Source organism: Rhinatrema bivittatum, chromosome 2 (assembly GCF_901001135.1).
Source record: "Rhinatrema bivittatum chromosome 2, aRhiBiv1.1, whole genome shotgun sequence".
Taxonomy (NCBI): Eukaryota; Metazoa; Chordata; class Amphibia; order Gymnophiona; family Rhinatrematidae; genus Rhinatrema; species Rhinatrema bivittatum.
In genome coordinates, this window is record NC_042616.1 from 412,514,155 (window position 1) to 412,527,467 (window position 13,313).

Consider the following 13,313-nt stretch of genomic DNA (forward strand, 5'->3'; position numbering starts at 1 on the left):
TGACTTAGAAAATAGCCACTGCTATTACTGGCATCAGTAGCATGGGATATACTTAGTTTTTGGGTATTTACCCCAGGTACTTGTAGCCTGGATTGGCCACTGTTGGAAATAGGATGCTGGGCAGGATGGGACCCTTGGTCTGAACCAGTATGGCTATGTTCTTATCTCCGTTTGAGGCTAAGCAGGCGGACTGCCTGGAGGCAGCAGCAGCTTATGTTGTGGATGCTCTATATGACCTCGTTAGAACATCTTCCAGAGTCATGATGCCTGTGGTACTGGCCAGAAGGCTCCTTTGGTTGAGGAACTGGTCGGTGAATGTTTGGTTTGTTTCGTTTGGGAGCGAAACCTTTCTGTTTGGGGAAGACTTAAAGGAGCTTGTGAAGCGTCTCGGAGAGGCCAAAGGGCATAGACTATCAGAGGACAAGCCCAGAGGAAACAAAGGTGGTTTCATCCAAGTAGGCCTTCAGCGGGAGCTCAGAGGCAAGGCACCGGGAGGCAGCAGTCCTGGAACCAGCCTTTTCAAGGGGACAGAATATCAGGCAGAGAATTTCTCGGCCAGGGCTCTGGCGGAGTCAAATCCTCTCAATGAAGCGAGGCTGATCCATTCATCTCTTCCTCTGATTGGAGGACTTCTGGCTCTCTTTTATGAGGAATGGGCCAAGATCATGTCAGGCTGGTGGGTTCTCAGCGTAATAAAAGATTTATGTATAAAATTTCTGGCAACCACTGTGGGACTAGTTTATAGTTTCCCTTTGTGCTCCGTTTGCAAGAGAAAGGTGGTTCAGGAAACCATGGACCGGTTGCAAGCTCTGGGAGTAGTAGTTTCCGTTCCTGTGGGGGAACAAGGGACAGGAAGGTATTCCATATATTTTGTGGTACTGAAAAAGGAGGGATCCTTCCGTCCAATTTTGGATCTAAAGAAAAGTGAATGTGGTTCTCAAGGGTCCTCATTTTCAAATGGAAACTCCTGCATTCGGTGATTGCAGCTGTACGCAAGGGAGAGTTCCTGGCTTCTCTGGATTTGTCTGAAGCATACCTGCACATTCCAATCCATCCGGATCACCAGTAGTTTCTGTGTTTCATGATCCTCTGGAAGCATTTTCAGTTTTGTGCCCTTCCGTTTGGATTGGCAAACAGCGCCCCGAACATTCACGAAAGTGGTGGTTGTGGTGGCGGTGCTCAAAAAAGGGGGGCATTTAGATTCATCCATATCTGGTCGATTGGCTCATTTGGGCAAAGTCAGAAGTCCTTGGTACTCAGGCAGTGGCTCAGGTCCTGCAACAATTGAGGTCCATGGGATTGGTAGTGAACCTGCCAAAGAGTCATCTCTCTCCGTCTCAGGTTCTGGAGTTCTTGGGAGCGCACTTCGACACCATATGGAAGAGCATATTCTCAAGCTACAGAAGCAGGTGTGCAGGCTATTGGAAGTTGCAGTTCCCAGGGTCTGGGATTACCTTCAAGTGTTGGGCTCCATGGCCTTGACCTTGGAGTTAGACCCTTGGGACTTTGCACATATGAGGCCGCTACAATGTTCTCTTCTTTCCCGATGGGATCCTTTGTCAGAACAGTTTAATTTTCCACTGTCACTTGAAGAACCTGCCAGGTCCAGTCTTTCATGGTGGTTTGGTCAAGAACATTTAAGACATGGAGTAGATTTGGAAGCTCTGGACTGGGTGGAGGTTACCACTGATGCTAATCTCTCCAGCTGGGGGGGGGGGGGCGGTATGCCAGAAACATTCAGCCCAGGGACAGTGGTCCAAGGAAGAGAAGTCCTGGTCTATCAATTGTTTGGAGACGAGGGCAGTGCAGTGCACCTTGGTTGCATTTTGGCTTCTGTTGAGCGGCCGCTCGTTGCGCATCCTGTCAGACAACGCAACCACGGTGGCTTATATCAACCATCGAGGGGAAACCAGGAGTCAAGCAGTAGCCCAGGAAGCTCAGGAGTTGTTTCTTGGGGCAGAGCAGCATCTAGCTATGCTAGCGGCATCTCACATTGCCGGGGTGGACAATGTGCAAGTGGATTTTCTCAGTCGCCAGAAGCTGGATCCCCAGGGAGTGGGAGCTGTCAGACGAGGCGATGACTCTGATATGTCACTGGTGGGGTACTTCTCGCCTGGACTTAACTCCAAGGTGCCTCAATTCTTCAGTCGCAGAAGAGAGCACGGAGCAGAGGGCGTAAAAGCTCTAGTTCTCGGGATTCTTTTTTTACGTGTTTCCTCCATGGCCTCTTATGGGAAAATTGATACGGTGAATAGAAAATCATACAGAGGTGATTCTGGAGGTGAATAGAAAATCATCACAGAGAGGTGATTCAAGGCGCCCGTAGTTCATAGACCTGGTCAACCTGGTGGTGGTCAGTTCGCTGTGACTCACACATTTGCTGGAGCTTCTTCGACAAAGTCCAGTATCTTCAGATCAGGCGGATTGCTTCTGTCTCATGGCTTGGCTTTCGAGAGGAGGCATTTGAGAGACAAAGGATATCCAGAGGATGTCATTGCCACCTTGTTGCAGGCTAGAAAGACTTCCACTTCATTGTCATATATAAGGGTCTGGAAGGTCTTTGATTCCTGGTGCACGGGTCAAGGAATAATTGCAACGCAGGCCTTGATAGCTGACATCTTGGCTTTTTTGCAAAGAGGTTTGGCTAAAGGCTTGGGTTTTAACTCTCTTATGGTTCAGATTGTGGCCTTGGCTGTTTATGGGGTAAGGTGCCTAGAATATGGTTGGCTGCTCACCTGGATGTGATTTGCTTCCTCCGAGGGGCAGAGCCATTTGCAGCCTCCTGTGCGGAAAATATGTCCCTCTTGGAACCTCAGTCTGGTCCTTAGAGGGTTGTGTGTATCTTCTTTTGAACCTTTAAAAAGGGCAATGGTAAAAGATCTCACTTTGAAGGTAGGGTTTCTGGTAGCCATTTGTTCCACTCGCAGGATTTCGAAACTTCAAGTGTTATTGTGCAGCGAACCTTTCCTGAAGATCTCGGATTTTGGGATATCTTTGAGGACACAGTGCCCTCTTTGCTCCCGAAGGTTATGTCCGCATTTCATTTGAATCATACTATGGAACTTCCAGCTTTCCCTGATTTGGATGTGTTGACTCCGCATGCTAGAGACTTGCGTTTTTTGGATGTGAAGCGGGCTTTGTTGAGTTACCTCAAAGTCACCAATAGTTTCAGGGTGTCGAACCATCTCTTTGTGCTAGGGAGCAGCCCTAAGAAAGGGCAGAAGGCTTCAAAGTCCACGATAGCAAGATGGTTGAAAGAGGCAATAAGCTCGTCTTATATCTGTAAGGGGCGTCTGGTCCCAGAGGGATTAAGGGCGCACTCGGTTCGAACTCAGGTGACTTCTTGGGCTGAGTGTCAGCTGGTGTCTCCACAAGAAATTTGTCAAGTGGCTACCTGGAACTCGTTGCACACTTTCACCAGACATTATCGTTTGGATGCCCAAGCCCCAGAGACTATGGACTTTGAGAGTGTTCTTCGAGCAGGACTCTCGCAGTCCTACCCTAATTTAGAGAAGCTTGAGTACATCCCAGGAGTCTGGACTGATCCGGGCATGATCAGGAAAGGAAAATTTGGTTCTTACCTGCTAATTTTCATTCTTGGAATACCACGGATCAGTCCAGAGTCCCAGCCTGGTGTGGGGGAGAGTCCGCTCATACTTCTGTCATGGGGTTATTGTATTTGGGCTGCAGAGCTGCTTAAGATTTCAAGTTTGTTCTCCTGGTTTGGAGTTATGTAGCAAAGAGTTTTTCTTTCAAGGGGGGGTGGGGTTTACCTTTTTCCCCTTGCTCATTTGTGGGACGTTGTTTGCATTTCATTAGGATTGTTATGTAATGAATCTTGGCTTGGGTACAGGTCAATACTGAGTGACTGCAGGTGGCACTCTGGGTTATGTGCCAGTGAAACTTTCTCTGCCTCCATCTGCTGGAAGGGGGGGAGGCATAATCCCCAGGAGTCTGGACTGATCCATGGTATTCCAGGAACGAAAATTAGCAGGTAAGAACAGATTCTCCTTTGTTCTGTGGTGTATTCTTGCCTCATTCTTGCATGCTGGCACGGTTCTTCTCCCACTGCAGGTGGCTACACAACTGGTCCCAAAGCTTTGATTGACCTCCTGCGCCAGCGATCTAGGCCATATCTCTTCTCCAACACCCTTCCTCCCGCTGTTGTTGGCTGTGCCTCCAAAGCACTGGACCTGCTGATGGAGAGCAACGCCATTGCTCAGTCCATGGCTGCCAAGACCCAGCGGTAAGTGGCTGGGAGATACCACCTCCACGCATTCTAAAAAGACTTTTTTTTTTTTTTCCCCAGGAAGATAGTCCTGTTTCTACAAAGCTGGGGTGTAACATATCTCTCCCTTTCATCTCCATGGACTTTGATCTTTAGTGTTCTTTGACGTTCCCTATGGCCAGAGCTTGACTTTACAGAGAAGCAATGTGGGAAGTGTTGGACTGGATGTTGGGGGGATATTTTTTCTGAGAGGGATTCCCTTAAAAATAAATAATAAATTGTAAAAGGTACCCTGAGAAGTTCTCTGATATTCCGTGTTTCCATCCAGTGAGCACAAAGCAGATTTCATAAAATTACCAATTCGATACATGAACAATTACAAGTTCAGTTGTGCTCTCACACAGCCTTTGCATACTTGACATTAGACTATCACTCTCTCTTCTTCAGAAATTAGTTTCACCCAAAGTGAAATAAACATTTTGCGGTCCCTCTTAATGTCTATTGCTGCTCCTTAGCCACTGAACACATCCATCTTGTTCTCTTCAGCAGGTGTAGTCGGCAATAATTCAACCCTTGTTATACTGACATTAGGGTAGGAATGGGTTGGTGGGTTTGGTTGCTGTTGGTCAACCACAGTAAAGATGAAGAAGTTATTGGGGAATTAATCTTTTTTTCTTTCTCTTCCTGTGCAGTTTCCGAACTAAGATGACTACCTCTGGCTTCACCATTGCAGGCCACAATCACCCCATCTGCCCAGTAATGCTTGGAGATGCCAAGCTGGCGTCGGCCATAGCAGATGACATGCTGGAAAAAGGTATCGCAGTCAGGGCCGGTGGGAGCACTAGGAGAACTAGGCCTGGGCCTAGGGTGCTGAGCATTAGGGGGCGCCGAGCAGTGGTATATCGAGGGGAGGTCAGGGAGAGCCAATGCGGCCGCCGGTGGACCTCATCCCACTGGCGGCTGAGCAGTGAACTACTGCTGTGTTGTGCTGTGTGCCAGACACACGCAGCAGGAAGATCGGCAGGGCCCTGGTGGACCTCATTTCACCACGGCCCAAAGAAAAAAGTTGCGTCCAAACCTGCAGGTGCTCCTCCTCCTCCCTGCCCGCGCGGCCCTGGAAGAAAACATTGCCGGAGCCGTGCAGGCAGGAACGAGGAGGAGCATCAGCTGCGTGCAGAAGAGGAGCAGTGTTTATAGTCATCCGTGAATCTCAAGTCGCAGCAGGCTGAGAAGAGAAGGAGGCCCAGTAGCAGGGCCACCGCTGCGGATCCCACATTGCGGGCGGCCCGAGAAGATCAGTGCCGCTGCAGAGCCCATCCTGCGGTGACCCGCGAGGCTGAGGGCCTGTAGAGTGTGTGTGTGTGTGTGTGTGTGTGTGTGTGTACACGAGGTGAGGACCTGAATGTTTGCAGAGAGACAGCATGTGAGAGCCTGTGTGTGTGTGTACACGAGGTGAGGACCTGAATGTTTGCAGAGAGACAGCATGTGAGAGCCTGTGTGTGTGTGTGTGTACACGAGGTGAGGACCTGAATGTTTGCAGAGACAGCATGTGAGAGCCTGTGTGTGTGTGTGTGTGTGTGAGAGAGAGAGAGAGAGAGAAAAAGCATGTGAGAATGGGAACCTGACTGTGTGAGTTGTGTTTGTGGCATAGTGGGCCCTTGGTCGCAGTGGAGAAGACTCCGCCCACGGGGAGGGGCCCCGTGGGGAACCACTGCGATAGGCTGAACTCAGATAGCAGACACAGTATGGATAGAGGCTTTATTGTACTGCTGTAGATAGATGATGAAAGCAGGAAGGTAAGGCACTGATCCAAGAAGTGCCAGTACGTTCAACAGGCTCAGATGTATAATCTCACCCAGATGTTCACGATAGGTGGAAGCCCGCGATGCGGGAACATCGCTGCTGGTGGGTGGAGCTGGAGCACCGGATCATAGAGGTACTCACAGGAATGATGGCGTCTTCCTGGTGGTGGAAAGGTGGGACCGAAGGTCCGTGGTGCAGGATATAATGGCTGGTAGGCCCTCGAGGAGCGAGTACCCGATGGTCCGATATCCTGAAATGTAGAAGAGAGAGAGAGACCCCCAAGGAGTGGTTGTCTTAGTTAAAGAGAAACCCCGAAGGGTAGTTGGAAGCGAGAGACCCCCGAGGAGCGGGTGTCTAGAGCTGCTACAGGAGCGAGGCCCTTGGAGTGAAGCAGCGTCTAAGAGTGGTCAGAGTAGCTAAAACTGAACACCTTGCTAACTCACCTGTTGGTGGTGAGTTGAGCACTTAAATACCCCTGGAGGTGGAGTCCCTTCTGCACGTTGTCCCGAGTTTCCCGCGCTGACCCCTTCTAGAAAGGGGCTGGCTTCGCCGCAAGCGTCTAAGAGACTGGGGGGGCGGGGATTCAGCGGCGACGGCGTTCTTGCCACGGACAGAGGCCTCCCGATGCCGAAACAGGACCCAGAGAGAGCGGGTGCACCCTCGAACCCAGCGTCGGGGCCCCAGAGAGCAGTGGGCTGCTGCTGCTGCAGTAGGTGAGCTCGGTCGGCCGTGGCCGACTGGCGTAACAGTGTGTTTGAGGGAAGAAGATAGATGGAGAGAAAAGAAATAGAAAAAAAAAGACAATATAAAAGGAATTGGCAAAAAAATAAGAAAGGGAAGGTGGAACAAAAAAGCCTGTGACCAACCGATTAGAAAACTAAGATCAGACAGCAAAGGTAAACAAAAAATAAATTACTTTTTAGTGATTGGCACATGTAATCTTTGGGAATGTGCAAGAGTAGCACTTTCTCTATGTGGATCTCACAATGTATGAGATCAGCATGGAGGACGTGGAAGCCCACGGGGCCTGCAGAGAGGAGGCAGCAGAATGGGCTTCAGTAGCAGCAATCGGCACCTCCCCAATAGCCATGTGGCAGCAGTGACAGTGGCAGCAGAGGAATGAGAGAGGCTCAGAGGTTGCTGGCAAAAGAGAGGGGGGTCTGCCTTTAGTGTGTGCATGTGTATGAAGGGGAGTCAGCCTGGGGGTGTATGTGTGTATGAATGGGTGTCTTCCTGGGGTTTGTATGTGTGAGAATAGGTGCCTGCCTGTGTGTGGTGTATGTGTGTGTGAGAATGAATCGGTGCCTATCTTGGGGGGAAGTGTGTGTGTGTGTGTGTGTGTGTGTGTGTGTGTGTGTGTGTGTGTGTGTGAGAGAGAGAGAGAGAATGATTGGGAGCTTGCCTGGATGTGTGTTTGTGTGTATGTGAGGGAGCCAGTGAGAGCATGAGTGTGTATGAGAAAATCCAGGGGGGTAAGTGTTTGTGTGTGTTGGGGGGGGGGGTGTGGAGGGGGAGAGAGTGTTAGAGTCTGTGAGAGCGAGAGGTTATGGTGGGTATAAGAGCATGAATGTGTATGTATGTGACAGTGTATGTGTGAGAGAGAATGGACATGTGAGTAAGTGAGAGAGAGAGGATAACCTCCTAATCCTTGACAATATCAGGGTGACTGGAAATCAAGAGCTCCCACGTATGGGCAGCAGGGGCTTTTTTAAATCCTTATTAATTTTAATTATTGGATGTTGTTTGATATGTGCTGTTTTGAAATATGTTATTGGTGTTTGGGAAATTGTAAAAAATGTATATGATTTTTAATTAATAGAAATTCTATTAGTAGTTTTAAAATATTCTTTTATTAGTGTGGTTTTACTATTATAACTGATGCTTTATGTTTTTTTATTTTATTTGTTTTATGAGGAATGGTGGTTCTGTTTTTCCATTGCTAATACAGAGTCTGGCTTCTTGGAGTTTCCATTTCAGTTTTTGTCTAATTTGTGCTCCTTTATTTTGTATTCTGTATTTGGTGAGAGTCTGTCTCTGCTCTGTGTGTGTGACCGTGATGAGAGATTCTGCTAGCATGTAGTGTCTGTATAGGGATCTATAGCAATCGGGTTTGTTTTGCTTCCTCAGTAGGTGGTGTATTGGTATTCTAGGACCCAGTGTAATATTTACCCTTGCTTATTCACAGGTAGGGTTATTGTTGTTTGAGTCCTTGGTGTTATTACTGTTATGTTACGATGGGATTGCAGTATAGATTTTGAGTGTCTTTTTTGCGGGGTTTTGTGTTAGTTCACAATGTGCCTGGCAGTGGAAGCTGTTTGTGCTGCTGTTACTGTGAGGTGACACCAGAATTTGAAAATATCTTTTAGTATGATGAGCTGTAAGGGAAACATCCAAGCTCCATTGTTTGGGGGAATTTCAGTGGATGCACAGAGTTAGAGAACTGGAGGTGCAGGATTTATATTGACATTCTGTCCCTTCCTATAAATTCCAGACTTCACTCTCATAGCCATATAGAATTACTTGAATGAGGCTATCAAATTTTATAGTGTGAAACTGGCCAGCTTTTTAAAATTACGCAGAAGACCCTCTGGACTTTTTTTATTAACACTTTTTTTTTTTGTAACCAATTTTAAAGCAGGATCCATGCTGTAGAGTTGGGTGTGATGAAGAAATGTCATTTTGGCCCCCCCCCAAAAAAAAAAAATTCTTCTGTCTAGAGATGCCACTGATTTTCTGTGACCTTAAGCATTAGTACAAGAAGGATTAAGGGGGGGGGGGATGCTGGAGAGGCACACAAATGCATTAGCCCCGGGCGCCGGAGACCCTTGGTGCGCCACTGGGTGTGAGCCATATGAGGCTGCAAGCGACGGCAAAGAGGAGCGGAGATTTGGCGGCCGCGAGCAGTGCCCAACCAGCTCACGACCCAGAAAACCACTCAGTCGGTGGGCGTGATCGAGAACGATGTAGGAGTCAGGGCCGAGACCGGGGGGGGGGCGCAAGGGAGAAGACTCGCCTAGGGCGCCTAATCCCCTTCCACCACCCTGATCGCATGTGAGGAACTCTGGGAGAAAGGGGGGGGGGGGGATCTTCGGTTTCACGTATTTGTAGATGCATGTATTTGTATAAACTTGCATGCATGTTTATGTTCATGTATATGCTTGCTTTTGTATTTGGGCCGTGCCCATGTGTGTCTGTAAAGTCATGTGAGTGGCCTGTGTGCTAAAGGACAGAGCAGTCTGAACTGTGGCTGTTCTTCACAAATGTTTTATTTACACAAACCACACAAGCAGAAAAGGACCTGCTTACCTCAGCCACCTTCCAAAGTAAAGTCGCAGCAATCTTAGTGTATTCCCTGCTTCCTTTTCTTTTCCGGGGTCTCCTTGTTCCCTCCTGGTCTTGCTCCATTATCCCCCTGCTCAAGGGAACGTCCTGGGACTAGAATTCTCATCTGGGCTGTGCCTTAAGGTGAACCAGGCCAGATACCTGGAGCTGGTCCCTTAAGTTGTTCAGAGGCTCTTTTCCGCATATTCCTTCACAATGTCTTATTTCCGTATCTTTGTGTAAGGAAGGATGCTTAGTCTAGGGCAGGGGTGGGCAATTCCAGTCCTCGAGGGCCACAAACCTGTCGAGGTTTTAGGATATCCTAATGAATATGCATGACATAGATTTGCATACAACTGAGGCAGAGTGCATACAAATCTCTCTCATGCATAGTCATTAGGGATATCCTGAAAACCAGACTGGTTTGTGGCCCTCGAGGACCGGAATTGCCCACCCCTGGTCTAGGGGTTAGCTCGGGGATGTCCAACTGTGGTCCTTGAGAACCAGTAATAAACCTGCTTTTCAGGATATCCTCAATAAATAGGCATGAGATAGATTTGCATAACTGCTTCCATTCGGGCCGATACAGAAAACTTCGCGGGAGAGCGGACAAGCGCCCAGGCCACTCTCCTGGGCGTGCGATCCAGTAAATAAATTTATGGAAATGAGAGCCCACGGCAAAAGGAGGTGCTAGGGACACTAGCGCATCCCTAACGCCTCCTTTTTGACAGAAGCGGCGTTAATTTCAGCCGACACCGGGAAATTGTACAGAAAAGCAGAAAAAACTGCTTTTCTGTATACCCTCCGACATACTATCATAGCAATATTAAGTCGGAGGTCCCAAAAGAAAAAAAAAAAATTTAAAATCTGCCCGCGGGTTTGACAGCAGACACTCAATTTTTCCGGTGTCTGTTCTCAAGCCCGCTAACAGCCACGGGTTCAGAAAATGGATGCTGGCAAAATTGAGCGTCCGTCTTCCAACCAGCAGGCAGACTTTAAATTTTTTTATTTACATTTTTTTTTTTTACTTTTGGGACCTCCGACTTAATATCGCTATGATATTATGTTGGAGGGTGTACAGGAAAGCAGTTTTTTCTGCTTTTCTGTACACTTTCCCAGTGTCTGCCGAAACAAGCGCCTACCTTTGGGCAGGCGTTAATTTCTGAAAGTAAAACGTGCGGCTTGGCTGCACATTTTGCTTTCTGGATTGCGCGGGAATGACTAATAGGCCCATCGACATGCATTTGCATGTTGCGGGCGCTATTAGTTTCGGGGGGATTGGCCGTGCATTTTCGATGCGCTATAATCTCTTACTGTATAAGGGGTAAAAATAATGCGTCAAAAACGCACTGCCAAACGCGGGCTAACAGTGCACTCCACCGGAGCGCACTTTACTGAATTGGCCCGATTGTAAGAAAATATAGCTCTTATGGATGTCTTGAAAACCTGACCTGTTTGTGGCTCATGACTAACCCCTGGGTCACAGAATTGAGATCCTGGAAGCCATGTTCCCCTCTGATATTGAGTGTGTGTGTGTGTGTGTGTGATATCATGGGTAAGTCACAATCAGACATTCTTAGAATACTGTAAATAATGGCTCTTTCTGTTAAGTTCCTTTAGACTTTCCTCCACCCAGTTTTAGCATCCTGTTTTATTGTAACTTCAGAGTTTTTCATTTCACTTGTTACAGTGTTTTTTTTTCAGTTCTGTTCAGTTATTTATTTTAATTTACACCCCCTGTTAAATGTAAACCAGCATGATGTGATTCTAATCATGAATGCCGGTATAGAAAAACGCTAAATAAATAAAATAAGTCACTGTATCTCCCTGGCAGTAGTAATACTCACCACTTTAGACCAGATGTACTAAGCATTTTTCCCCTTTTGGTACACCTGGCCTTTTGTTTTATTCTCCCTTGTAAAGCTCTCATATAGTCTAAGCGCAGAAGTGTGCTGCCAGCATTTCTTCGATATTGCACGGGGAAGGAGCATTATGAAAACTTCTCTGTAACTACAGATTATTTTTAAGTGTTTCCCAGAACTTCCCTGTCATTCTCTGGCTGGGCACGATGCCAGTTTCTTCTTGGGTTTTGTTTTTTTTTTGCTGACCGCAGATATCTATATGCAGAAGATACTAGAGGAAGGAGGGGGTAGCGGCTGTGCCTCTCCCCTCGGGTTGACCACGGGTGGCGCCCGCACCCACCTCTTCCGCTTGCTCACATTGCTTGTGCCTTGCATTACAGGGATCTATGTCATTGGCTTCAGCTACCCGGTTGTGCCCAGAGGGAAGGCTCGGATCCGCGTGCAGATCTCGGCTGCCCACAGTGACGAGGACATCGATCGCTGCGTGGAGGCATTTGTCCAAGTGGGACACAGACATGGTGTTGTGTCCTGAATGGTGTACAGCAGTCATCCCCTCCCCACCAGACAACAACAAAAAAAAATTCCTTCCAGCTCTACCCCATAATTGGGGTCCTTAGTTTTTCGTTTTTATTTTATCTGTACCTGGAATTTATCAGTGTTTATTACAAGAACAAAAGTATTTACCTGAAACAAGATGAGTTTTGGGGGTTTTTTTTCACTGGTTTCTCCTGTTTTAATTCTTGTTGTAATTAACGCAGGTAAAATAAAAACTGAAAACGAAGGTCCCGAACCACAATATACTGGGAGGGACGAGGTGGAAGAAGAAACAGAGATACCCACCAAGCAGGATGTGGGGGGAGGGGGGGGGGGCTGTATTGGCTCTTCCTTGTGCTGTACAGCAGCAAACTTTGCAATAATTGGAAGGCTGAGCTGGAAACATTTTAATAAAGAAAAAAAAACCATATAAGATGGACAATATTAACACTGATCAAATATCCTGCAGCTGGGCCTGTGATTTCACTTTTGCAGCAGTTTTACAATCTCATAATAAATCAGAAATTTGGCAAATGCCTTGGCATCTTGCTAGTATTTTTCTTGTCTATCTCACAGCGCGTGTGTATGTGTGTATATATTTATGGTTGGGGGGTGGGGAGGATTGGTCTGGGGTTTGCTTGGTTTTTTTTTAATCCAAGTGCTTTCTTTCCAGCCCAGTACTCTTATCTTATCAGCTGCACATGCTCTCTGTTTCCTGCTCATCCCTGTTTCTAGTGTGGTCTCAGCCAGTCTCACAGGCCGATACAGTATGGTGCACTTGGCCGAGCGCATTGTTTAGCACACGTTTTCAACACGCTTCTATTAATCCTTTATACTGGAAGGGATTTAGTGCGGCCAAGGCCGCAACATGACGATGAGGCTATTACTCACCCGGGATACTGAACTATCCTAGCGATATTAAGTCGGAGGAACCAAAAATTAAAAATTAGTTTAAATCTACCCACCAGTCAGCAGGTTAGAAAAATGGATGCTCAATTTTACAGATATCTGATTTCCTAACAGAAACAGATGCTGATAAAATTAAGCGTCTGTTGTCATAGCCCACACTACGCTAATAAGGAGGTGCTAGGGATGCGCTATTGTCCCTAGTGCCTCCTTTATTAGCCTGACCCCCTCATTTAAATACAGAATCGCGCGCCCAGGAAAGGCGGGAGAGCGGGCGCTCATCACGAGGCGCCCGCTCTCCCGCAGTTCTTATGGTATCGGCCCTGTCAGTTTGCTGGCTTTCTTGCAAATTGGACGTGCTTCTGGCATATTCTTCTTCCCTGGGGCCTTCTCACCCAGTCTCCCTGGGGCAACCTCACTCTGCATTTCCCAGAGCTCTCCAGGTCTCCAAGCTCTTACACAGGGATAACCTGCCTGCTTCTGGAAAACTGCAGGGAAACCACATGATAAGCCCCAAGCAAGCCAGAGGAGCTGGCACAAATGTGAAACCAGGAACCTTGGGGACTGATTCATCAAGGTATTTTCCCATAGACACAGAATGGGAGAAAAGCCTTAATGAGTCAGGCAGATGGGTTGGACGCTCACCGCCACCATCACTG

The 13,313-nt window shown here is 47.7% G+C and overlaps 1 protein-coding gene across 1 annotated transcript in view; it reads left to right on the plus strand.

Annotated features, from left to right (window-relative positions):
• GCAT (glycine C-acetyltransferase) overlaps positions 1-12,284 on the plus strand; it is a 48,027-nt gene extending 35,743 nt beyond the window's left edge. The window contains exons 7-9 of the mRNA XM_029590119.1: positions 4,075-4,246; positions 4,921-5,042; positions 11,595-12,284. Of these exons, the coding sequence (XP_029445979.1) occupies positions 4,075-4,246; positions 4,921-5,042; positions 11,595-11,746 (446 nt within the window). The 3' untranslated portion in view covers positions 11,747-12,284. The remainder of the gene's footprint in view (positions 1-4,074; positions 4,247-4,920; positions 5,043-11,594) is intronic.
• Positions 12,285-13,313: the final 1,029 nt, after the last annotated feature.